We start from the raw sequence: 26084 nt of genomic DNA on the forward strand, positions 1-26084 counted from the left end.
AAAGTACCTTCCCTACATCACCCAAACTATGCTGGGCATGCTTGTAATATCTGCCTTCCCTTTGCTCCTTCCCTGTTAATTAATAACCAAATTATTTACAATGGTATCAATTTGACATTTTTATACCATACAGTGTGGTCATCCCACTAATTCAAGTGATCATCTGTCACCATGCAAACTTACCACATTATTATTGACTATATTCTCCTTACCTTTCAGTTTTTAAATAACAGAAAAATGGATCAAATGAGTAAACATTTACTGAATATCAACGATGCGATGAGGTTCTCTGCCATGAGCTATGCCTGCTTTATCTCATTCTCACACCCTTGTGATTCTAATTTTACAGATAAGGGAATGAATGAATCTCAGGTTACAGAAATTGCTCAAGATCACATAGCTAATAAGTAAGAATAGCTGCAAACACTCATAAAGTACTTGCCATGGGCCTGGCACTATCATAAGTGCTTTGTATAAATTTCAACTTTTAATTCTCACAGCTACATCCTGCGGTAGGTTCTATGATTATCTTCCTTTTTAAAGATGAGGAAAAGGAGGCACAGAGAAATTAAGTAATCGGCTGGTAAGCCTGGAGCCAGGATTCAAGCCCAGGGAGCCTGCCAACAGAGTCCTAACTTTGAGCCTCTACGTCATTTATCAACTTTCAGAAAGTGTAGCTAGAATTCAAACCCAGGTCTACCAGAGTACAAAGCCTGAGTTCTCTTAGTTCTTGCCACAATTATTTTCTAAGACTCGCCTGTCAATCAAGTGCCCAGGGGACTCATTAGAATTGAAGATAGGCTGAATTTTATGTTGGTGCAAATGCATAACATATTCTCAGAAAGATATAATTTGTGGGATTAGAAAAATGAGAGCCTCCTTGAGCTGTGCATCTCAATCCTCTCATGACACATGCCTACCTTTTGATAAACAGATCCTTCCTATTTTCCCAGAGAATCCAATAATTGTGTTTACTCTGAAAATGGAAGCACTCTTCCATTATATTCTCTCTAGTCAAGAATATTTTTGATTTTTTTTGTTGTTGTCAAACTTTAATGTCTGTAGTTTGTAACATGAAGACAAAAGAGATTTTTTAAAAATGTTTCTAATATACCTTCTGCTTACCCTGAGCAAACCACCCTCCCCCCCCTCAAAAAACAAAACAAAACAAAACAAAACCTGAAACCCCTACAACCTCCTAACTTTGAGGCTCCTTGTTATAAAAAGCATCTAAGAGACACTTGTACACATACACGGATCACATAGAGAGTGTGTGCTAACTTTCTGAAAAGTAAAAAGGTTTTCTCCTTACAGGATGTTTCCAGTAATGTGTTATGATTTCAGTTAAGATTTCACTGGGGATGCAATACAGATAAGGCCCAGTCAGTAGAAGATGATATGGACATCTCAACTGAGGAACGTAAAGATATGTTTCTGCTACACTCAGCAGGAGCTCACCCTGAGGAGGCAGGATTACTACCTAGATATAGTTTTACTAATTTCCTCTAGTCAGTCTTACCTCATTGATTCTGCCTATACCTGAGGGGAACGTTCAGAATATGAAATATTACACCAAAGATTTTGAGAAAAGTTGATGACAGGATAGAGGATTTTAGATCTCATAATAACACTAACAGTAGACACTTTACTTTTGCTTAGGTAGAGAATATTGCTTGAAGTTCAACTTGTAAGATATCTTAGAAAAATTGGGTCTTAATCTCATAGAGAAGTGCTGTTCTCATTTTCTGTGAATAAAGAGTTAGTAAGCTTTGGAGAACATGGGGGAAGAAGCATTGCTGAGAGAATTCAGTTCATGCCCTTGAAACAGTGGAAGATGTTCTTCCATATCCCATCCACAGACCTTTGTTGAATGAAATCAAAGAGTCTGATAAGGTAGGGGCTTCATCCACTCTGTACTATGGGAGAAGGGAGCAATAATGTTTCAATGCAAATAAGAGGACTTTTTTTTCTGGAAAATTATCCACTTAGGCCCCTTTTGATTTAAAAATAATTTTTGCTGCCCTAACCTGTTTGGTTCAGTGGATAAAGCGGCAGCCTGCAGACTGAAGGGTCCTGGGTTTGATTCTGGTGACGGGCGCCTACCTTGGTTGCAGGCTCAGCCCTGGTCAGGGCTCATGTGGAAAGCAACCAATCGATGTTTCTGTCTGTCTCTCTCCTCCTCCCTTCTATTCTCTCTAAAAATCAATGGGGAAAAAATATATCCTTGGGAGAGGATTTACAAAAAAATAAAATAAATTTTGCTGAAAGATTGCCATGGAGCACAGTGTTGAAGTCATATACCGTCCTATCCTTATTTAATATTTATTTTTTAAAGTAATGTATCAAAAAAGCAAGTTGGTATCAGCAACTTTTTGTTTTTGTTTTTATTCATTCTTACCCAAGGACATGCTTAGAGATGAGAGATGAAAGATTGAGAGATTGAGAGATGAGAGAGAGAGAGAGAGAGAGAGAGAGAGAGAGAGAGAGAGAGAGGGAGACATCAATTGGTTGCCTTTCCGTGTATGACCCTGACTGGGCTCAAACCTGCAACCTTTTGGTGTACAGGACAAGGCTCCAACCAACTGAGCCATACTGGCCAGGGAGGTGTCAGGAACTTTTAAAAAAGAAGGCAGGTATTTACTGACATTACTCTCCACTTGTCACTGTCTCTCATGCTGCTGTAATTACACGTTCAGTCCTGGGCAGTGATTGAAGTTCACAGGGATAGCCTTGAGTCATCAAGTAAGGTTACGTTAAGCAACTGCTGCTAACTTTAAGCACAGAGGTGTGTAAACTATTTCCTTTAAATCAAATTATTATTTCAAAGAATGGGAATAGCTACCTTTTAGTAAGCATTTACTATATTCCATATACTGCACTAACAGCTTTACATAGATTATCTACTTTAACTCTTATAGCAACTCTATTTTTTTACTCTTATTTTTCAGACAAGGAAACTGAGGCTCAGAGAAATTAAGTTAAAAGATCCACATCTGTAGGAATCCTGAGCCTGTAGCTTTAACTACTATGCTCTTTAAGTCTTAGCAGTTAAAAAAATTTAATTTTAGATATTTGGAAATTTCAATTTTGTGGAATAGCTACCTTTAGTTCTTGAAAAACACAAAATAAATGAGGCATTGATGAGTTATATTTGGTAGCATATAGTACTCAGGAGTAAATTTTTGAATTTTTCAGCTCATGCCTTATTTGGTCCTGGACATTCTGCAAGATTACCCAGGACTTCCCGGACTTTTTGTGGCCTGTGCTTACAGTGGAACATTAAGGTATGTACTGTGACTCTAGTAATACATGGTTTCCTTGTTGAGATCTTTATTTTTTATTGCATATTTGTGGGGATAAAACTGAATTCTAGACATGGGCACAAATGGCCCAAAGGAGACAGTCTGCGTCAGTATCCTCTGTCGGTCCAACTTATCTCTATGGGCTAGCCGTCTGTTATCATCAGTTTCCACTTTAGCTTGGTCTCTACTGTCTAATACACTATCATGTACCCTCTAAGGTCACAATAATGGTGATGAGTGATGGTGGCTTTCACTAATTATCAAAAACAGGTGCCCGCAGTTTGGTTTAAAATATACATGTGGCTAAAATGTGGTCAAATGGAAAATTAGAATTAAAATTGCCTATTTACATGCTGAATAATATATTTGTATTTGAACTTACTCATTTCACTTTCTGTGTTTGCTCCAGGGAATTCTTATTATTAACAAACTATAGCATATGTTAGTGAGGAACCAGGAAATTAATATTATTTATATTTATGGCATATGTTAGTGAGGACTTATGACAGACAGTCCTTCTGTGCACAAAGAAAAGTATGTTTTAAAGTCATTATATAATAATATTGCATAATCTATATAAATTCTTTCCACAGACGCTGAGGATTAATTACAACATGGAAGCAATATTAAATTATCCTTTTTTTTTTTTACTTCTAAGACCATGAGTGTTGCCTGAATCATTCTTGGATAACAGCTTTCAGAAGAGGATGCTGTGATCATTAACAATAATATAGTAGAAATCTAGTTACATTTCAGAAGTAACAATGTGTTTTTCCCTTTCTCATTCTCATTTAAAATATTATTAAAGTTTAAATATTCTAAATCAAGTGTCTTATTTTCCCTTACAGCACAGTGTCCTCCAGTATTAATGCCTTAGCAGCAGTAACTGTGGAAGACTTAGTCAAACCTAACTTCCGCTCGCTTTCAGAGAGATCTCTCTCTTGGATTTCTCAAGGAATGAGTAAGTTTCATTTTCACAGTTCCATTTTTTTTTTAGCTCTGGGAGGCAATTTTTAGAGATACCCTTTCCCATGGAAGATTCAGAGTAAGAACCTCTGAGTGTGAATATATGCACATATGTATGCCTGTGACATATTTACCATCAAGATTTGGGAACACGTAAACAGTTCATGGTCAGAAACCCAAAGAACCATTTCCATGGGTTCTGACTCTCCTTTCCTATTTTCTTTCTAACCAAAATCTGTTAAAATCTTAGCCACAGGGGAAAAAACATTCAACCCTTTTCCTTTTCAACTTTAGACCAAAATTTTAAGAAATATCCTAGTTTGGAACCAAGAGCCTCACTTTTTCTATATTATCTAAGGAGCTGTCTAAGTGTATGAACTGAAGATAAAAAAAAAAAAAAGAGTGTTGTGACTTTTGACCTGACTTGATTGTCTGTTCCATCTGCACACATAAATTGTCCTAGAGATGGTCTATAAAATCATGCAAGGAATGCTCATGTTCTATTCTTAGATTATAGAACCTGCATTGGGGTTAAATATCAGCTTGAATGGAAAGGTTCCCAGATGACTCACATGTAATATCTGACTCAAAGAAATCTCCATAGTGTACTTCATTCTTCATTTCGACATCTTGGGTATACTTGTTTTAGAATGAATGACTAACAGCCCTAGCTGGTTTGACTTAGTGTGTGTATATATATATATATATATATATATATATTTAAAAAAAAGGAATGAATGACTAACAATTTTTTTTAAGAAAAAGAATCTTTAACCTTAGCACAATAATGCTGATAGACTATCAAAGAACTTGTAAATAGCCTGTTTTGACCCATACTTCTATATATATAATTGCCTTGACTAGAGCCTGGAGCAAGTTCTTAATTTATATTCTTCATTGTCCCCTAAATTTAAATAGTACTTAATTATGGACCAGAATGATACAGTGTTTCCTGAAGAGTACTTAGACTGGCTCATTGCAGGATTGTTGAAGCTGGGTCATTTAATAGAAGCTTTGGAAGCCAGACAAACGCCATCTTATTTTATTAATTTACTCGCTATTAGGTTTGAGCAAACCCAATAACCCATCTGAGCCTCTGTTTCTTTTTTTTAATATATAATTTTTATTGTTGACAGTATTATAGATATCCCCCATTTTTCCCCCTTTATCTTCTTCCATCCAACCCCAACCACCTCCCCCCCACCAGGCCTTCACCACACTATTGTTTCTTTAAGTGGGAAATAGGGAAAAATATTCACTATGAGGTTTAGAGATAATGCATATAAAATAAGAGGCACTAGCTGATGCTCAAAGAATACTGCTGATGATTAATAATGAGATTTATATTAAATGATCATCTCAAGGTTTTACAATAAGGACTTCATAGAGAAGAAGAACATGGCAGATGGTTGGACTTTGCTTTCAATAACTTTGAATACCAAAATCCATAATGGTGACTGTTCATGAGCTACCAAATGGAGAAGAACCAAGCTAATACTATTTACATTACATTCAGAGGCATAAAAATCATTGCAATAGGAGCCCTTTGCAATAAATTAATGTAAGGTTTTCCAGATTATTTACCCAGTATACTTAACAAAGGTGTGAGGTTTAGTGTAAGATAGAAATAACATAATATAAGGAATGCACTAATTGTATGATGATCAAATTTCTCGTTTATTTTTCTATATTTTGAATTTTATGTGTGGGAAATTATATTGACTAACATCAGGCGATTTTTGCTGAATGCAAGTCTTTGAAAATTGGGGGTGGGGTAAGTTTTCCTATAATTTAAATAGTAAAACTTGTACTTGGAGAAAATCTGGAAAATGCTGAAAGTCAAAAAAAATCCCATGATCTGACTACCAGTAGTGGCTTGTGAATTTCTATAAACAAGATTGGGGAGAAAATTTAGCAAAAGGGGGACTGTGATACTTGTCTTGAAGCTGCCTTTCTCTGCTACCTTAACAGGAAAGGCTTGGGCCTGTTGGTGGAGATTATGAGCGGGCTTAAGGTCCTAAACCACCCCTCTGCATGGATTGCCACTTCCCAGAAGAAATGAACACTTAAAGTCAGAAGGCTCTAATTTCCAATGTTTACTACTCCCCTCCCCCACCATGTTGTACAGAGGGGAGTTGAATTTGTTCTATTTTTGGCAAACTGAAAACAGAGATCTGAGCCTTCCTTTACAAAAAAAAAAATGTTGTGGAGGATTAGACTACTAACATAATAGTTCTTAGCTTTAAAAATCCCTATAGTTAATTCTAGGGGTTCTTTACTTATATAACCTAACGTAATTAATCCTCGGACACGAGGTCAGGATTTTCTTTCTTCCTCACACACTGCTGATTCTGTAGGAAAACACCCCTTTCCTTTTTTTAGCTGGCTTTGATGTATATGGCCATTCTTCACCACAGTCAGATTTCCCACTTCTAATCAAAGGTGTGGTGGCTTATTCTGTTGAGAATTCTAATCTTCTGGTTCTGGACTTTACATTGGCTATTGCATCGTCCTTCCAGGTGTGCTGTTTGGAGCCCTGTGTATTGGAATGGCTGCTTTGGCATCACTGATGGGAGCTTTGTTGCAGGTAAGAGCTGACTCCTCAAAGCTTTGACTCATAATAACTTTTTGTTTTTAATGCTGATGTGACCATCCTTCCAGAGTTCTCCTTTTATATATTTAACACATAGACATATCATGGAACAGAGGTGACCAAATTCTTAAAAATTTCTTAAACTTTCTATTTAAAAAATTTTGTTTTTATTGATTTCAGAGAGGAAGGGAGAGGGAGAGAGATAAAAACATCAATGATGAGAGAGACTCATGGATCAGCTGCCTCCTGAATGCTGATGTGCCCTGACTGGGAATCAAATCATGACCTCCTGGTTCATAGGTCGATGCTCAACCACTGAGCCATTCTGGCCGGGCTAAACTTTCTATTTTGAGAAAGTTACGGTGGTCATTGTAAATTATGAGATCATTGTACATTTACATCTATAATAATAAAAGTATAATATGCTAATTAGACCAGACGACCTCTGGACGAAGCCAGGGTTGTGAGGGAAGCCTGGGTCCCGGGTGCCACATGGAAGCCGGTGCTGGCAGCTGGGGGAAGGAAGGCCTACTCTTGCATGAATTTCATGCAGCAGGCCTCTAGTGTAATTATAAGAAGTAATCCAGATATCTCATATATACGCTTTTACCTTCCCTCCTTCAAAAGTAACATCTTGCAAAACAGTAATACAACATCACAGCCAGGATATTGACATTGATATAGTCAAGAGATGGCACATTTCCATCACCACAAGGATCCCTCATATTGTACTTCTATAGCCACTTCCACTTCCTCCTGCCCCTACTTCCTCTGTAACCTGTGGCAACCACTACTTTGTTTTCCGTTCCTATAATTTTGTCATGTCAAGAATGTTATAGACATGGAGATTGGCTGTAGAGAAGCTGTGAACTGACTCCTTAGGATTGTATCATGAGTCCACATCCTCCTCAAACACATTCTTTGTCACAAGTATCCACAGCCCTGCCTAGTTCATAAGGTAGGCTTTTTCTCTGTGGACAAATTAGTGTGTTCCTGATGCTTCTTTTATGGTTCTGTCTACTCTCAAAAACTAGCTATTTGATTACTGGGAGCACAGATCTCTTGGAAGTTTCAGCTATTTGCATTTTTCCATTCTTCACATTGTAAAATTTTTTCACTATCACCAAAGCAAAGGTTGCAATTAGTCAATTAGATTTAAATCTCTTTCTAGATGATTTGATCAGTCTTCTTTTAAATCACGTTTTTCATTCTAGTTCCATACTTAGGGAACCAAAGATAGCATTGAGTTTTTTTTGCCATCTGTGGCCACTTATTAGTACTTATACGCAACATTGTTTTGAGGAGAATTTTGAAGCTTTCAAAGCACGAATGAGTGATGTAATTGATTATTAAGGTCTAGGAGAGTGGTTCTCAACCTTCTGGCCCTTTACATACAGTTCCTCGACCCAACTATAAAATTATTTTCGTTGCTACTTCATAACGGTAATGTTGCTACTGTTATGAATCATAATGTAAATATCTGATATGCAGGATGGTCTTAGGCGACCCCTGTGAAAGGGTCATTCGACCACCAAAGGGGTCGCGACGCACAGGTTGAGAACCGCTGGTCTAGGAGAACAAGGCTGGGAGGACTGATGTCACTGTTGACTTATGTATTCATACGGGAGCTCCCATTGTCTTCTGGGTCTCCACCTCCATTACATTTTGCTTCCCTTATCCGCGTACCTGACGGAGCATATGGATACTTGAGACTAAGAGGCAGAAGCTTCCAAGTTCTGGTGATCTCTCTGCCAATGACAAGGCTGCCATGCTTTTCCGGAGGAACCTGAATACCTTAAATCCGCATCCTGATGAAATTACTTTGAATCATTTTAATTCTGGATTTGAGATTTCTAATTGCCGGCCTTATTATTTTTGCAGGCAGCACTCAGCATAATTGGCATGATCGGTGGACCACTCCTGGGCTTGTTTAGTTTGGGCATTTTGGTTCCCTTTGCCAACTCAATTGTAAGTATAAATGCATATGTGTAAAACTTTCTTTCCAAGATACATTAGCAGCTTTACAACTTTTTCTCAGTTGTAAAGACGCTATCCATATTAGTGACTTGTCTCAATGACTTAGATTACTCATATCGACTTTGCCAGGTTGTACAATGAAGTTCTATCCACTGGGACCCTGCATTTGTGAAGCTCAATGGAAGCTGCCAGAACAATATAGTGCAATTTCAAATATTTATACTACAACCAAGGGGCAACATTTCTTGTGCATCTATCTTTTACCCTTCTTGAAAATTAATCGTTAACAATTAAAGAAGGAGATTGACAGACTCGGATAAGAGAGATTTTATGATAGAGCGGAGGATACCTGTGAATATCCAGAGTACAGCAAAGAGGAGCACTGAAGTCTTCACCACCTTGGCCAGAAAGTTTCTACTCCTGATATTTAAAGCTGTAGCTCCAACAACATGGTTCTAGTCCCAAAGGGGTGATCATAATTGGGAATAGTAACCACAAGAAGGAGTAGGCCTGATCTACATCGATAGATCAGTGCTTTGAAGAACTAAATTTTGTTTGGAATAAATGAAGTTGAAATTATGTATCTGAAAGTCAGGTGAAAGTCCACTGGTTCAGTCTTGTCAGAAGATAAAGTTCAGGAAAAACTGATCCTGTATATGGATGTTTCAGACAGATGGAGCATAACCACAGAACTATGACTTTACATTTAGAATTCAATGTCCCTAATAATGTATTAGGAATTAGTAAGGCAGATACTAATAAGGGCTTTACTGTCACTATTATTAATTATTCTCAATGAAGTATCATATAAAAAGCTAGTTTGTTAGAAATTAATTTTAATGAAAGAGAGTGGTTTGTGTCTACATCAGAATGTTAAGGCTTTGATTAGACTCTGCATTATGAAATGCATAGTGGTTTGTTGAGTGTCTGAAATTTTTAAAAACTACTGCCTTTTGGTTTTTGACATTTATTTCCACCATGAGTTGCCTCCAGAAAAGCTGTACGTCCAACATGGTATTTTTGTGTGTGTGTGTGTGTGTGTTTTTTTTTTTAAGAGAAATAAGATAGTAGTATTTTTTATAAAAGGGGAGAAGTTCCTTTTCGTTACTATATTCACATTTTTCACCAGCAGAATATCCACCCTCACCTTAGAATGGACTTCCTCCTTCCCTCCCTCTTTCTCTTCTTCCTTCCTTTACTTCGCTTCCTCTCTCCTTTTCTCTTCCTTTCCCACCCTCTCATTCACTCATTTATTTATTCATTTGTTTAATAAATATTTATGGCTTAAACCTGTCCTGGGAGTAGAGAACACTGAATATTTCTGCCTACATGGGTTTTATAATTTTATGTGTCCTTGGTCCAGTCATGTACAAAGCTGAGAGAAAGCAAGTCTGGCATGTCAACAGCTGGCCACGCTGCTATTTCAACTTCATATTATTTAAAAAATATATATTTATTGCCTGCCTACAATATGTCTAGCACTGTGGTAAGTGTCAGGGCATCAAAAATAAAGAAATCTAATTCTGCTTTCTAGGGTTCACAACTTAATGAAAAGGCTTACAGTCCTTTTCTGCAAAGTAAATCCTCTGACCTGGTCAGCAGCCTTCTCATTCTCCCATCAACGCACCACTGTTGTTGTTTCAAACCCTATGATTTTGCTCATGTTTTCCCCCTTACTTCAAATATTCTCTCCTGCCCTCTGTGGATCCTGGGGTACAGGCTGCCCTCTCTGATCATTATTCTTAAAGAAAGGGGGAAATCCCACCACAGAGGAAGGGGCTTCCCAGCTCCAGGTTTGTTTTCGTCCCCAACTTTGGAACTAGGGCTTAAATCACTCAAGGGCTGGCAGAACATCTGGACTACTGATGAAAAGCAGGTGGGGGACCCAAGTCTCCCACAGGTTGGGAAACCAAATGCGTTTGGAGAGGACATTTCCAATTATTTCTAGAAAGATTTGGCGTGGTTGTATGCACCAATGAAGTCATTTCCCCCCCTAATTACCTTGTGGCACAGTTGCAGTCATGCACGGTGCTAAGTGTAGGAATAAACTCTGTGAATGCTTTTTTCTTCACAGTCTGTGGCTCAAATGGTATGCCATTTGTTCACAGATTAAATAAAACTAGAGTTGGCCTGGAGTCAGCTACAGCCCTGTTGTAGTAATTTGGATGTGAAGAGACAAGGTCAGAACAGAGTGCTGGCCATAGAAACAGAGTGGTAGAAACGCAAGTATGAGACATATGAAAAGAAAAATGGGCACGAATTGGTGATGGACTAGATAGCGATATGAAGAAAGGGAATGGGGTTACAGCATCCTCGGGGCTGAGGATCATGGGCCTATGCGGCTCTTGACAAGAGGTAGGGATCTTGGGGAGGGGGGAGGAACAGTTTTATGAGGAAGCTGGTAAATTTGCCTTACACCATGTTGAGCTTAACCTTCTAATGTTTATTTCCATCTCAAAGCAAAAGGAATTGTTTTTCTTTTAAAAACACTCTTGTTTTGCAGGGAGCACTTATTGGTCTGATAGCTGGATTTGCTGCTTCTTTCTGGGTTGGAATTGGAGCTCAACTCTATCCCCCACTTCCCGAGAGAACCATGCCACTAAGCCTTGAAACCTATGGCTGTAACAACACATACAATGGGTCGAATTGGATGACAACCACAGCAATGCCATTTTCTACCACTGCTTTTCAAGGACACAACGTTGAAAGGTATTGAATCAAGCTTTATAATGTCATAATTTTAAAAAATATATGTGACAGGTAGAGAACCCTAGTTGCTTCTTGTCATGCCTGCAACAGTGATTTTTGCATAATTCTGAAAGGAGGAAAGATCATGGGGCTTTCTGGCTATAATATTTTGTTCAGAAATAGGAAAAAAAAGCCACATTTTTTAGTTTCTATAGAAACTTCTGCCTCATCTACAGATCCAGAGAAGACTTGAATTGTAACAACAACAACAAAAATTCCATTATAGGTAAATTCTATGAAATACCAGCTCTATTGGGATTAAATTGTCTTTGTCAACTGAAAAACTTAAAATGAAAAGCTCAATTATGAAAAAATATATTGCTTATACAGTCTTCGAAGTATAGCCTTTACTGATTAAAAGTTATAATCATCTAAATGTGTTGAAAGTTGCTATTTGTCCGGATTTCAAGTCTTTAGAGCACTAGCAATGAACTGCATCTGAGCTCTTCATGCTGGGGTTTTCATCTCGAAGTACACTTTTGAGCTTCTGGATACTGATGCTGTCTGATTTAATGCAATGATGTAGACCTGTTGGTAGATGGGTGTTTATTGTATAGTGAATGTGAGGGCAAGGCTTTCATTAGTGGGTATACAGTTGACCCTTGAACAACACAAGTTTGAACTGTGCGGGTTCACTTATACACAGATCTTTTTTTTCAGTGAATGCATACAGTACTGTAAATGTATTTTCTCTTCTTATGATTTTCTTAATAATATTTTCTTTTTCTCTAACTTACTTTATTCTACGAAAACAGTATATAACATGCAAAATATGTGTTCATTGACTGTTCATGCTATTGGTGAGGCTTCTGGTCAGCTGTAGACTATTAGAGTTAAGTCTGGGAAAATTCAAAAGTTATACACAGATTTTTGACTGAGCAGATGGCTGGAGCCCCAACCTCTGCATTCTTTGAGGTTCAATTGTGTAAATGTCTGGCCTGAAAGCATAAAACCCAAAGACATGTACAAGGACTGGAAAAATGAGGTCACCTCCCTCAAAGTATTAACCAGGTTCCAGGTTACCTGGAATGAAACCGTCATAGAATCATTCCCTTGGAACACCCTTGAGAGAAGTCATGTGACCATGATTAGTGATTCATGTTCTAAGCAGTGGTTCTCAACCTTCCTAATGCCACGACCCTTTAGTACAGTTCCTCATGTTGTGGTGACCCCAACCATAAAATTATTTTCATTGCTACTTCATAACTGTAATTTTATACTGTTATTTATCGTAATGTAAATATCTGATATACAGGATGTATTTTCAGGGTTCGCGACCCACAGGTTGAGAACCACTGGACCTAGAGGGAACTCAGCTGTGAGAATGCTTGTCAGTGGGAGTTCAGGGCTGGAACTCCATAAGGTAGAAACTTCAGGTAGTTTCAGAGCCTGGGGCATGTTTAGAGAGATTTGACTAGGTGGGCTGCTGTCCAAGAGGGGTAAGGAAATGCAGGGAAATGGCCTGGACAAGCATGAAAGCACTACTGAGGGGCATGCTGAGATCTCATTAGAGAGAGTCAGTCGGGGAGAAAATATTAATGGAAGGGCAAGGAGGAGGACGTGCAGGCTGTTCTTTGTATTTACAATTTTGCTTATCATTTGTTCTGATTTTGTAAATACCTCTCTTAATTTAAGATTCTAAGAAAAATGGTTATTTGGATTCCTGAAACAAATAAATTTGCTGAGTTTGACTGTGTGCCTGGTACCATAATAATCACTTTTATGTGTTAGCTTATTTATAAAGTAACTCAGCTAATAAATAAGAAGTTTTGAGCGTGAACTATGTACTCAGCTCTGAGATGGCTATTTATGTAATATTCATAGAAAGTTTTCCCCTCACATTCACTGTGGTTCCTGCCTTACAGGAAATTATAATTTAGCAGGAGAGAGTGTGTTAATATATACAAAACAATTAATTCAGTAAACACAATAAGTATAATAACCAGCACCTGGTAAATAGCTAATAAAAACTTGATAAATAATTGCTAAAAGAATGAATATAAACAGAGTTGGAGTGTGGATTAGCACAGAGACTTCAGAGATGTACCACTTGAAGAATGCAGAGGTTGGCTCAAGGGAGAAGGTCTGAAACATTATTCTTGTCACAGAAAATGAGCAGAAGGAAAGTTGGACAAGAAAATAAATTACTATTATTCATCAGTTTATGTTCATTAGATTCCACATATGAGTAAGATCATGTGACACTTATCTTTCTCTGACTGGCTTATTTCACTTAGCATAGTGCTCTACAGGTCCATCCATGCTCATAGAAGCATCGAACAGACTGTCCAACCTCATAGGGAAGGCGTGGGAAGGTGGCATTTGGGAGGGAAGAGATCAACCAATGAACTCATATGCGAATACAGTGGGGCCTTGACTTACCAGTTTAATTTGTTCCGAGACAGCTCATTAAGGAGCTCGTTAACTCAAATTACTCTGTCAACTCAATGCAAAAAATCCACGGAGAGACAGCTGGTATCTCAAAAAACTCATTAGTCAGGACACTCGTAAGTCAAGGCCCCACTGTATGCATAACCTATGGACACAGATGGCGGGGTGGTGGAGAACTGGGTGGGGGCTGGAGGTGGGGTGGGAGAGATCAATGGGGGAAAGAGGGGGCATATGTAATACTTTCAGCAATTTGGATTTAAAATATGAAAAAAATAAACGATTAAATAGTGCACTGAGACAAATGGTATTCCTAGGCTGTCATGGGAGCCAGGAGGAGGAAGGGCCTACCTATTCCTGGGTGGAGTCAAGGAAACCTTCTAAGAGCGATATTACATGGGCAGGAGTTAATCAGGTGAACAAGGTTGGGCAGGAATGTATATGCAGAATGGAGAAACAACATAGGCAAAGGCATGAAGTACTAAAGCCACATGACATCTTAGGAAATCATGCCTAGGTCAGCATCACTGGAGATGAAATAAGACACCCTTTGGTTGCCTGGCTATTGGGTTTCAGTTACCCAGATTCAGTTTTTTATTTTATAAGTTCCTCACGGTGCTTCAGGCTGCTGGTGTTTACCCCTCTCTAGGATGCTTTTCTCAATAACTCTTTGTTGTTCAGATCTCAGTTCAAATGTCACTTCTTCACAAAGGCTTTCTCTGACCACACCTTAGAGCAAGGGTCCTCAAACTTTTTAAACAGGGGGCCAGTTCACTGTCCCTCAGACCGTTGGAGGGCCGGACTATAGTTTAAAAAAAAACTATGAACAAATTCCTATGCACACTGCATATATCTTATTTTGAAGTAAAAAAACAAAACGGGAACAAATACAATATTTGTATTTGCATGTGGCCCACGGGCCGTAGTTTGAGGACCCCTGCCTTAGAGTGTCGTTCCCTCTTTCCACCTGCTAATGTCACATGACCTTGTTTTCTTTTCTATATGATGTTTTCCATCAGTGGAAATCATTATATTTATTAATTAGTTTCCTTATTATATTTATCTCCCCATTAGAATGTAAGATTTATGAGGGCAGAAACCTTATCTACCTTTTTAATGATAGACCTTTTTAATGATGACAAGAATGGTGCCTGAGACATGCATCACAGTTGAATGAATACACCTGGACATTTAGTATAGCGTTAAGGTTAAGTCGTACTTTTAATTCCTGAACCAATAAGATAAAATTGGGACAGCAGATTATGACACTAAAATCATTATTAAACATTATATTTTGACTTTGCCATGAGGATTATTGACACTCTTAGTTGCCAATAGCATTACATGAAATCTGACAGTTTTGCTTTGCTCTCTCTTAGGACTCCACTGATGGATAACTGGTATTCTTTATCGTATCTATACTTCAGCACTCTTGGAACTTTGGTAACATTATTCGTGGGAATACTTGTCAGTTTATCAACAGGTAACTATCTAAACATTAGTACCATTGTACTTACTTATCTCTACATCAGTTTTTACTATATATGTTTTATAGCTATTTATGTTATTTCACCATAGTCCTGTTAACAGCTAGTTTGATTATTTGTTCCATTTTACATGGGGAATTTGGAAGCAGAAGACTCATCTCTGTTTGAATCTTTGTTCTGTTATTTGCTAGCTGCATGAGCATGGAGAAGTCTATATAGCTACTCTGAGCCTTAGCTATCTTTTGTGTGAAATTTGAATAATAATAGTAATAATTGACCTGCCTATCTCGCAGGTTGCTTTCAGACAAAAATAAAATGCTTGAAATAAATTGTACATGGCTACCACATGCTATGGATTTTACATATATTGTTACAACAACCCTGTGTCATTGCCCTATGCTGACCTTTGTAAAATATAAAGAAGCACACACATGTAAGGAATAATGATTGTAATCTTTATACCTAAATGGCATGTGAAGGCTATTTTTGGATGTTCATCAACTTTAAAAAGTAATTTTAAAAAATCAGGTTGATAATACACACAGTATACACTGCTCTCTTGGATTGATACAGAACTGTTGTCCTGGAACTTCATTTGTCCTCACGCCATGAATTCCCTTTGTCTCCCTCCTGTGTTAGATTCCCTTCCATCTAACTAATTATTAAATGGAGCACATGGAAAAGAGGAGATTTTGGAAATGACACATGCCTGAAAAAAGTGTCTTTAATTCTCCCTTATGCTTGATTGTTTGAGTGGAGAATCCTAGGTTGAAAAGAACTCTTGTTTCTGAGAGGATGTCTTAATTTTCTTGTAGCTTACTGTGTTTCCGTTGAGAATATCAGTGCCATGCCACCTGCTGACTCTTTGCATGGGACCCACTTCTCAATGACAACCCTAGGCCAGTGGTCGGCAAACTCATTAGTCAACAGAGCCAAATATCAACAGTACTTCTTCAAAATAGACTCGCCCAGGCCGAAAACTGACTTCTGCGCATGGGCCACGAAGTTTCAATCGCACTGTACGTGCGCCCGCACGTGGTATTTTGTGGAAGAGCCACACTCCAGGGGCCAAAGAGCCGCATGTGGCTCGCGAGCCGCAGTTTGTCGACCACGGCCCTAGGCCTTCAGTAGGGTTCTTTCAATCTGAAGACCCGTGTCCTTCAGTTCTAGGGCATTTTCCTATATTATTTCATTTGTAATTTCCTGCTATTTTCTGTTTTCTCTTTCTGGAAATTCTATTTGTCAAATGTTTGAGTCTTGGACAGTTCTAATTTTCTTATCTTTTCTCTCCTATTTTCTATCTCTGTGCTTATTAGGTCTACTACATGGGATATTTTTTTCAATTTTCCAATAATTCTCAAAGGAGCACTCTGATCCAGCCTTGAGGATAGTCTGTAAGGGAAGGAGGACAGGTAGGAGGCTATTGCAGTAATCCAGGTGAGCCATCTCAGTGGCTCAGACCAGGGTAGTAGTGTGGAGTAGGCTCTCTAATTTCTTACGCTCCCTCACACATGTACATCCACAGCAATCAAACTAGGGGAAGGCACTGCCTTCTTTATCACATGTGTAATGACTAGTTAGAACTTCTACACTCTGTCCAAGTATGTGTGATGTCTTTGTTTGAAAAAGTAATGTTCTCTCCACATGAACAGGCATCCAGTGATAAAACACTTCAACTTCATGAATTTCATAAATGTCTTATTCCCACTCCACAACAGCAGTGAGCACCTTGGAAAAAATATAGAAACATAAAAATCCTGGTGCTCCTTGGGAAATATTTTAAAAACTACCGTAGGATACTAGGAATCTGTAAGAATCCAGACCAAACAGACTTGAGTTGGTGTTTCAGTTTCACCTAACCATGTACTGTGTGTCATGAGTATGTTTCTTCATCAGAAAAGTAGGGTAAATAATTCTATGAGTAAACATTCATGGGCATAATGGTCACTTTGGAAATTTAGTAAAAGTCAGAATTCAGGGGCCCCTCCCCCAAAATTCTAACTGCCTCAGTCCGGGTTGGAGTCCAGGAATCTGCTTTTTAAGTACTTCGCCCAAGTGACTTGAGAAAGAGGTAGTTTGAAAACCACTCTTTGAGATACATGGCTTTAAAAAGCATTCTCTTTGATTCACAGATGAAGTAACAAACCAAAGTAAAATCTTAGGGAAGAGGAATTGGATTAAATACCAATCATCATACTGGTTTTTATTTAAATAAAACCCATTTAGAAACAAACAGCCCTAGCTAGTTTGGCTCGGTGGATAGAGCATTGGCCTGCAGACTGAATGGTCCTGGGTTCAATTCATAATTTCCTGCATTTCTACACACACATCTACATTCACAGCCACCAAATCGGGGAAAGACAACTTTACCATCTGAAGCAGAGGCAGATGATTTGATATTTTATTGGTAGGTCATAAAGGATGCTTTAAAACAGTTTTCCTCCCAGTACTGGGCCAGGTGATGCGCTCTTTAGTTGAGGACCTGATGAGGCAGTTGGCTTGCACTTACCTTAAACTCCTCCTGATCACTGTGAGAGCCTTACAAAAACCAAGACTGAGGCAAGGGACATGGTGGGCTAGTCTCCAGCACTGCTTACACCATTTCCTTTCTCTTTGTGTTTTATGAGTGTGTAAAAGGCGAAAGATTTATGCGATCTGAAGAGAAACCAGAGCATGAGTGTGTAGAGTCGAATGTGCACAAGTTAAATGCTTGCATGATGGACTGGGTAATTATGGGTATCCTTTTAACAATGCAAATAATGTATATGTTTTTCAGGAGGAAGAAAACAAAACTTAGACCGAAAATTTCTATTAACTAAAGAGGACATTTTATTCAATTTTGACAATTTTAAGAAAGTAAGTTGGCTTTCTTTTTCCTCCAATTAGTATGATTGTTTTTATCACCGGGAGAGACTCCTAGTTGGTCTTTACACCCTCCTGAACTCTGATGACAGGGAAGATATTTGCCCTATTTCATGATCTGTTTTTGTTATATGTCTCCCTCAGTAAACTACAAACCTGATATAGAAAAAGAAAAGCCGTAGTGACAATTATTTAGAATTGAATGAATGAACAGTTTCTTTCTTCTAATCACCATGTTAACATTTTATTTTAGAAGGAGCAGGTTTTAAGCTACAAATCTCACCCAGTAGAAGAGGGCGGAACCGATAATCCTGCTTTCAACCACATCGAAATGAACTTTACAGACCCAAGTGGCAGGACCAGCGGGACTCACTTGTGAAGCAGCTGTGATACTTGATGATCGTGCACGGTGGCCCAGTTTTATATATTTTCTAAGACAATTCGATCAGGTTTAGATATATATATTTTTTGTTCATCATGAGTGTTTTGGGGGAAACCTTCGGGGGATAAAATGTTGTAACAACAAAGTCCTGACTTTCCTCATTTACACTTACCCATCGATGCTACAGTGGAGTTTAGAGTTTCAGCATCAGCATTTCCCTCTCTCAGTTCTTTATTTCCATGAAGCTATAGTTGTGAAAGTTATGAAAGTTATGACTCCCTATGTGCCACAAGGCTAATACACACATATATACACGTACTTAATGGTCAAAAGCATACTCTTAAATTCAAGCATTATTAAAAATATTTCCCATGCTTTTGGTGCTAGCATATAAATTTTGAGGGGATTTCCAAAATCATAACTAATATTGAAAAGAGCTTTTCTCTCTCCGACTGCATACTCTATACATAGGGAACAATGAAGTAACAGGTCTGTGTTGTATATATCTTTGCTTCTCATTGACTGCTATCAGTCCAGGGTACATATTAGCCTTGGAACCAATTCTGGCTCAGGAAGGTAGAAATCAAGAAGCATGCTGTTTGGGACAGAACATGGGTCCAATGATCAGGTCTTCTTGGTGTTGTGCTTCTATTTTTATGCCTTTATGCTTGTTAGCTAGAGTTCCTGGCCACTGGCTGCTTGTATTGTCTTCTTAGACTCCGGTTCTTAGCTGCATTGCTGGTTTCTCACCCATCAACTTTGGTTTTGTTGTGCACTTTACCTCTGATTGCCTTCCTAGTTTCCTGTTTACTCTATTGTCTTGAGACACCCCATGTGAATCATGCTGACCCACGTCCTGGTTCACTAAGCCCCATCCTATAAATTATAAGCATACATGAACCTGCTATGACTGAAGTACCTTCAACAGAGGTACTCATGGATTTGGTGATCCAAGGACATTTACACTATTAAAAATGCTTAAGCTCCATGGAGTTAGATGATTACATTCAATGCAATTAAGTTGAATTTTTGAATGTCAACTATTTTGTAATTAATTAAATTTAATGATACATAGGCTTACAGATCTTGAATTCTAGTACATTCACTCCGTTAAAGAGCTAAATTACATAGGCAAACACTACTATTGTTCTTTAATGTTCAGAAATTATTAAATATATGCTTTGTTCTATGTTTTCACATTTCAAGTAGCAGTCTCAAAGTTTATTTTGTTTATTTTGCTACCTTTCTAGCTAAGAGTTTGATAAGGCTGTCATCAATTTTTATTTCCTGCAGTACCCGCATTAGATATGGTTTAGAATTGTGTTTACTTTTAGCTTTGCAATATTTGAAAATTATTTCAGAAATATTTAAGTACATTAAAATATATAATTAAGTTTTTGATTATTTTCTGATATTAATGTAAGCTTACTGTGTACATTTATGGTTGCCAATTGAAAACATTAAGAAATAAAAATATAGGAAGTAGCTTTTATCTAAAACAGATTTATATAACATTTAAATGTATCCAAATGTTTCATATGTGTATAGATGTTATTTTTAATCAAAACATTTGTAAGCATACATTGAATTTTGTAAATTTGTACGTTTTAATGAGTAGAAAGACATAGTAATATTTCTTTTATGTGAGTGTGATTTGAACTATTGTTATTTATTTAATAATCCTAAATGCACATGTGTGTAGAATTCTTCAATTTTAAAAATCAAAGTCAGGTTAAGTTTTTTCTCTTATCTGGCTGCCATGGGTTTTGCAATGTAGTCTTAGTGAGAGATAAGGTACTTCCATTCTTGTCCACTTTCTTTTACCGAAGTATATCTTTGTGATATTAAGAACTGTTGTTCTTTTGTTTTCATAAATACATGCGTGTCAGATATAATACTTAAGAAATCAAAGTTATGTTATTATTATTAAAAAGTATTTATCTTATCTAAATCTTTGTACAAAATCAAAGAGAGGTAAAAGTTACTGTAGTATAATATAAATTAAATAATCTAATGTTCTTAATTATTTTTTTTAATTAATTAATTTATTTCTTTTCTTTTTTTTTAAACTTTATTTTAAAAAATCTTCGGTGCAATATTAAAAAGCAATACAGCCAGCTGGAGCGACAACCAACAGAAAGAGTAGGGAAGACCCACTGATCTCACCCCACCCAGGGGATGGAGGCTGAGGGCAGACCAAGGAGGGGCCTGGTTGGTGGGGGAGGGAAGAAAGGCCACCCATCAAAATGAACAGGCAGAACAAATCATTTATATAGGAAACATCTGGCTGAACTAAAGATCTATGGGAGATAGGAAACCCCCATTTCTTTTCTTTTCTTTTTTTTCAAAAATGTCCTAGGTTGGGGGTGGGAGTGGGCCTCCTGGGGTGAAATGAGCAGGCCCGGTCCCACCCCACACTCCTCCATCAGGAAGTCTGGGATGTGCTCAATGCCAGATGTGTGTTGGGGAGACACTGGGAAGAGATGAGTAGGGAAGGGTGCCCCTCACTGGAATCTGTTATGAGGACTGTGAGTGTCCCTAGTCCAACCCCTAGACTCCAGGGGACTTGGGTAAGATGGGTCTGGAAAGGGTAGGGGCAGGGGTGAGGCTGGACGTTCAGCCTAGGAGGCCATCAGGGTCATCATCCTCAAAGGGGCCTTGTTGGAGCACCTTGATGTGGTGCTCGTAGATTTTCAGGGCTGGGCCAAGGCCGGTTAGCACATCTGTCCACTGCATGAGCAGGAGAGACTTTCCATCTATTTCCTGTTCTTGGAAAGCTGTTGTTGAAAGTATTACAGATTTTCCTCCGATGTCCCCTCTCCCCGGTCCATTGACACCCTGCACCCTGTCTTCCCCCCCTCCTCCAGGCCTTCACCACCCTATTGTTTGTGTGTCCATGGGCTGTGCATATATGCATATAAATTTCCTGGTTAATCTCTCTCCACTCTCCCCCCCCCCCACACACACACCCTCACCTTCCCTCTGAGATTCATCAGTCATCACAACAATCCTAATGTGAGGGAAAAGCTCACACAAGTTTTCTAGTTTTATTTTGTCACAGACAAATTGTGTGACCTTGAATTTATTCTTAATCTCTTCTAATGATGGAATATAACACTAAACACCTACCTCACAGGAATACTGTGAGTATGGAAGGTCAGATAGCACTTTATTAACTCAAATAGTGTTACTTTGAATCTAATATGATTGGAAATAAACATTTGAGACAAAGCTCATTTGCCAGTTAAAAAAAAGCTGTTAATAATTTGTAATGTAATGATGTGGAGATAAAAAAAATAGGTGCCATAGAAGCATTAAAATATATTTAGTGGTCAGCAGGATTAATATAACAGAGAATGTAAACATTAAAGGAGGCCGTAGACCAGTCATATTCACTCTATAGAGAAATGAAAATTTTATATATAGGATGTGAAAAAGTACAAATTATCCATTTCAATATGCAATTATTCCTCTCTAGACCAGTGGTTCTCAATGGGACAATTTTGCACCTCAGGGGACATTTGGAAATATTTGGGTACATTTCTGGTTGTCATAGCTGGTAAGGAGGTGCTACTGGCATCTAGTGAATAGAATCTAGGGACCCTGCTAAACATCCTAGGATGCACCAGGCAGCCGCACTCCTCCACAACAAAAATCATCCTGCCCCTGAAATAGTCGTGTTGTTTGAGAAATCCTGCCCTGGGGGCTAAGGTTGCAATCTTGATTTTCCTGAAGTCACACACCCTGGTGTGTTCCTTTAGGGAAATGGCCACGAGTCTTTTCACTGATCTTTCTCATTTACATGTCAAAAGTAAGTATCGCTAAGCATGTGCAACATTTTGGTGTGAAATAATGACCATGTGTTTTCACAGCATTTTGAAAATATTAAGGACTGTAGAATTGTGAATAATTATGAAAACAACTCTTAACAGTGTTGTTTCCAGAATTAACACACATTAGGATGAAGGAAATATGAAGTATATGAAGATTTTATAATATTGTTTTATTTATAAAAATCCCAGAAGGTATAGTTTATTGTTAACAATTGAGTGTCTGTCCATGATGTAGATACAGGGGACTGGGATGGAGTAGAGACGAGGGGAGTTACTTACTCTCTATGTTGATTCTTATAGGAAATTCTGACTTTTTTCCCAATAATAATAGTTGATACTAATTTAACTGAGTGTATGACCATTTAGTTACTGGAAATCCTACTATACAATTTAGTCATGGTAAAATTTACTTTTACATTTAAGTTGTGTGCCCATTGTTTGTGAAAAAAACTTGAGAGACTTGGACATTAAAGTGTAAAATATGGTTGCATTTCTGATTTTTCATCTTGCTGATTAAACACTCTACAAGTGTCTTTGAAGTTGTCTGTTTTTGGGGAATTGAATATAATTAATTTTATCAGCATTTTACAAAGGTTATTTCCACTTCATTTACCACATAAAGGACTCTTCCTGCATACAATATCTATATATATATAAAAGCCTGGCGACTTTATGGTGGAACAACCAGAAGACTAGTATCTATGATGCACTCAACTCAGGAGCTGCCCTCTGGTGGTCAGTGCGCTCCCACAGTGGGAGCGCTGCTAAGCCAGAAGCTGGGCTTATGGCTGGCGAGCGCAGCAGAGGTGGCAGGAGCCTCTCCCACCTCTGCAGCAACACTAAGGACCCCTCGGGGGATGTCTGACTGCCAGCTTAGGCGGACATCCCCTGAGGGGTCCTCGACTGCAAGAGGGCGCAGGCTGGGCTGAAAGACCACCCCCTGTTCAGTGCACGAATGTCATTGATATTTATTGATGTGGAGATAAAAATATTTATCGAATGTCTAGTATAGATTATAAAAGTGTAAGCAAATAAACATGCAAAACAGCCCAAAATTTTGTCACTGAAGAATATATTATATTTTAAGTAATTAACACTATTTGAAAATAGAAAGTAACATTTAATACTGGCTATTTCTTAGCAATTATTTCTTTGAATATTCCCCCCTTTTCCATTTTTTCTATTCTATAACTCTTTTACTACTATTACATGACTATTGCAACTCTTTATCCTAGTCTCCGTGCCTTCTAATCTGGTTCATAATTTCTATCCTTTTATATTTATGTGATGCATCCTGGATGATTATAAAAAAATTATTTAAGATCTAAACAGAAGTAAAATACAATGTAATTTTGAAGTAGTGACAAAAAAATAGGGCCCATTGTTGAGGTAGACAGAGAAAAAAAGAAGATGGGTGAGTGAGGTGGAAAGACAAGAGATAGGAGACAGAAGAATACATAGATTTACCTTTCTGCTGAGGCCATGCATGGCATTATATAATGATGGTGAAAGCCAGGATGGCCAGGCAAAGACAAAATTTCAAAAAATGGTAGGAAAGAGTCAAGGAATACCTTATTTCCAGGCCCTAGAAGAGGCAAGGGCTTGACTCAAGGTGGGCTGTTAAAGAGGCAGTGATCAAGCAGAGAGGAGAGGCATGGGGGAGCTTCAGAGGAAAATGTAGTGGTGACATAATTCAGAAAATGCAAGCAAGCAATGACCCCCTTCTCCCTGGAGCATTCAATGTCCTCCTTGGTTCTTTTTCATAATAATCAGGTCTTTGATTTTTATAACTCAGCAAATACCAGAGAACAGAGGGACTTCTTCTTGGCTTTTGAATGTCAAAAATCTAGCTCTTAGGTTAACAAGCATAAAATATCTTGGAAGGTAAAGAGCTAGGTTCTGGAACCCCTAGAATAGAAATGGATTCTCGAGCCTGGGAGGGTAAGAGGGAAGTGGTGAGAGTTAATATATGGGTGAGTCTGAGGAAGGGTCTCTGTGGGTCACTGTTCCTCCTACAGAGCCCTGGGATGGCAATAGCAAATCGCCCTAAGTTTACAGGATTTGAAAATAAACAAAACTCATGCCCATTTCCTGGTTAGAGCTTAGAGCCAAAAGACCTCAGTAAATACATAGCTGAGTGATATGTCTGGGCAGGCATATGGCTTTGGGGGGTTGGAGAGACTTGACCATCAACACTAATAAAAGAGAAAAATGGTAATTGGCGTACGACGATACCCTTTTCATTGGCTAATCAGGGCTATATGCAAATTAACTGCCAACTAAGATTGGCAGTTAACTGCCAACAAGATGGCGGTTAATTTGCATTTGTAGGCACAATGCAGGGAGGCGAAAGGGAAAGCAGGAAGAAGCCCCCTGCCACTGACAGGGATCGGAAACCCAGCGGGGAGCTAAGAGCTGGGGGGCAGGGCAAAGGCGGCCCTGGGGCCGCCTTTGCCCTGCCCCCCAGCCATGATCTGAGAATCAGGCGCCTTTGCCGCCCTGGCCAGTGATAGCAGGAAGTAGGGGTGGAGCCAGCGATGGGAGCTGGGCACGGTTGAAGCTGGCAGTCCCGGGAGCTAGGGGTCCCTTGCCTGGGCCTAAAGCGGAGCCCACGATCGTGGGGCCGCTGCAGCTGCGGGTCCCCGCTGCCCGGGCCGGACGCCTAGGCCAGAGGCGTTAGGCCTGGGCAGGGGCGGAGCCTGCAACTGTGGGGAGCTGGGGGCCCCCTGCCCAGGCCTGACACCTCTGCCGGAGGCCTCAGGCCTGGTCAAGGTGCCGATCCGGTGATTGGTGATCGGAGGGTGATGAGGGTCAACTCCTCTGGCGGAGGCATCAGGCCTGGGCAGGGGGCGGAGCCGGGGATTGGGGGGATATGATGGTCCCCTTGCCCAGGCCTGAAGCCTGGGTCAGAGGCATCAGGCTTGGGCGGGGGGTGGAGCAAGCGATCAGAGGGAGATGGGGGTCCCCTGCCCAGGCATGATTCCTGGGCCAGAGGCCTCAGGCCTGGGCGGGGGCCAGAGCCAGTGATCAGGGGGAGATGGGGGTCCCCTGTCCAAGCCTGACACCTCTGGCGGAGGCATCAGGCCTGGGCAAGGGGCCGATCCTGCGATTGGAGGGTGATGGGGGTCAATGCCTGAGGGCTCCCAGTATGTGAGAGGGGGCAGGCTGGGCTGAGGGACACTACCCCCCCCCCACCCAGTGCATGAATTTCGTGCACTGGGCCCCTAGTGTTTAATAAGCACAGAAGCAGAAATTGCTGAATGAGGTGTCCAAGCAAATAGGAATTCAACCTCACAATTTCCTACAACCTACTATAATAGAAGGTAAGGAAAGAAACTCATATTGGAATTAGACAAACAGGCTGAGACCTGTTTAGACTTGACAAGGATTTTATGGTTTCTAAACAGAATATTATATAATCTTAGACAATTAAAAAAATCAAGGCAGGTGGGGGAATGGTGATAGGAGGAAGAAATACTACTCTCTGTATAGCAAGCACTCAATACTGTAGCTGAATATTTATTTCAACCTCAATGCTTTTCATGA

At 39.2% G+C, this 26084-nt stretch overlaps 1 protein-coding gene across 2 annotated transcripts in view; it reads left to right on the forward strand.

Moving 5' to 3' along the window:
• Positions 1 to 23071, forward strand: part of SLC5A8 (solute carrier family 5 member 8) — a 46195-nt gene extending 23124 nt beyond the window's left edge. Inside the window, exons 8-15 of one of the 2 annotated variants that reach the window (XR_009451133.1) lie at positions 3196 to 3284; positions 4151 to 4263; positions 6788 to 6855; positions 8743 to 8829; positions 11342 to 11547; positions 15354 to 15457; positions 16778 to 16898; positions 18238 to 18308. Coding sequence is in view for 1 of the 2 variants with exons in the window: in XM_059681876.1 (XP_059537859.1) it covers positions 3196 to 3284; positions 4151 to 4263; positions 6788 to 6855; positions 8743 to 8829; positions 11342 to 11547; positions 15354 to 15457; positions 18238 to 18317; positions 18577 to 18702 (873 nt within the window). In the remaining variant the exon portion in view is untranslated. Of the gene's footprint in view, positions 1 to 3195; positions 3285 to 4150; positions 4264 to 6787; positions 6856 to 8742; positions 8830 to 11341; positions 11548 to 15353; positions 15458 to 16777; positions 16899 to 18237; positions 18318 to 18576 lie in introns of those variants that run through there. The other variant, XM_059681876.1, reaches the window with a different exon arrangement.
• The last annotated feature ends 3013 nt before the right edge of the window (positions 23072 to 26084 follow it).

The sequence above is a fragment of the Myotis daubentonii genome, chromosome 2, assembly GCF_963259705.1.
Source record: "Myotis daubentonii chromosome 2, mMyoDau2.1, whole genome shotgun sequence".
NCBI classification, from domain to species: domain Eukaryota; kingdom Metazoa; phylum Chordata; class Mammalia; order Chiroptera; family Vespertilionidae; genus Myotis; species Myotis daubentonii.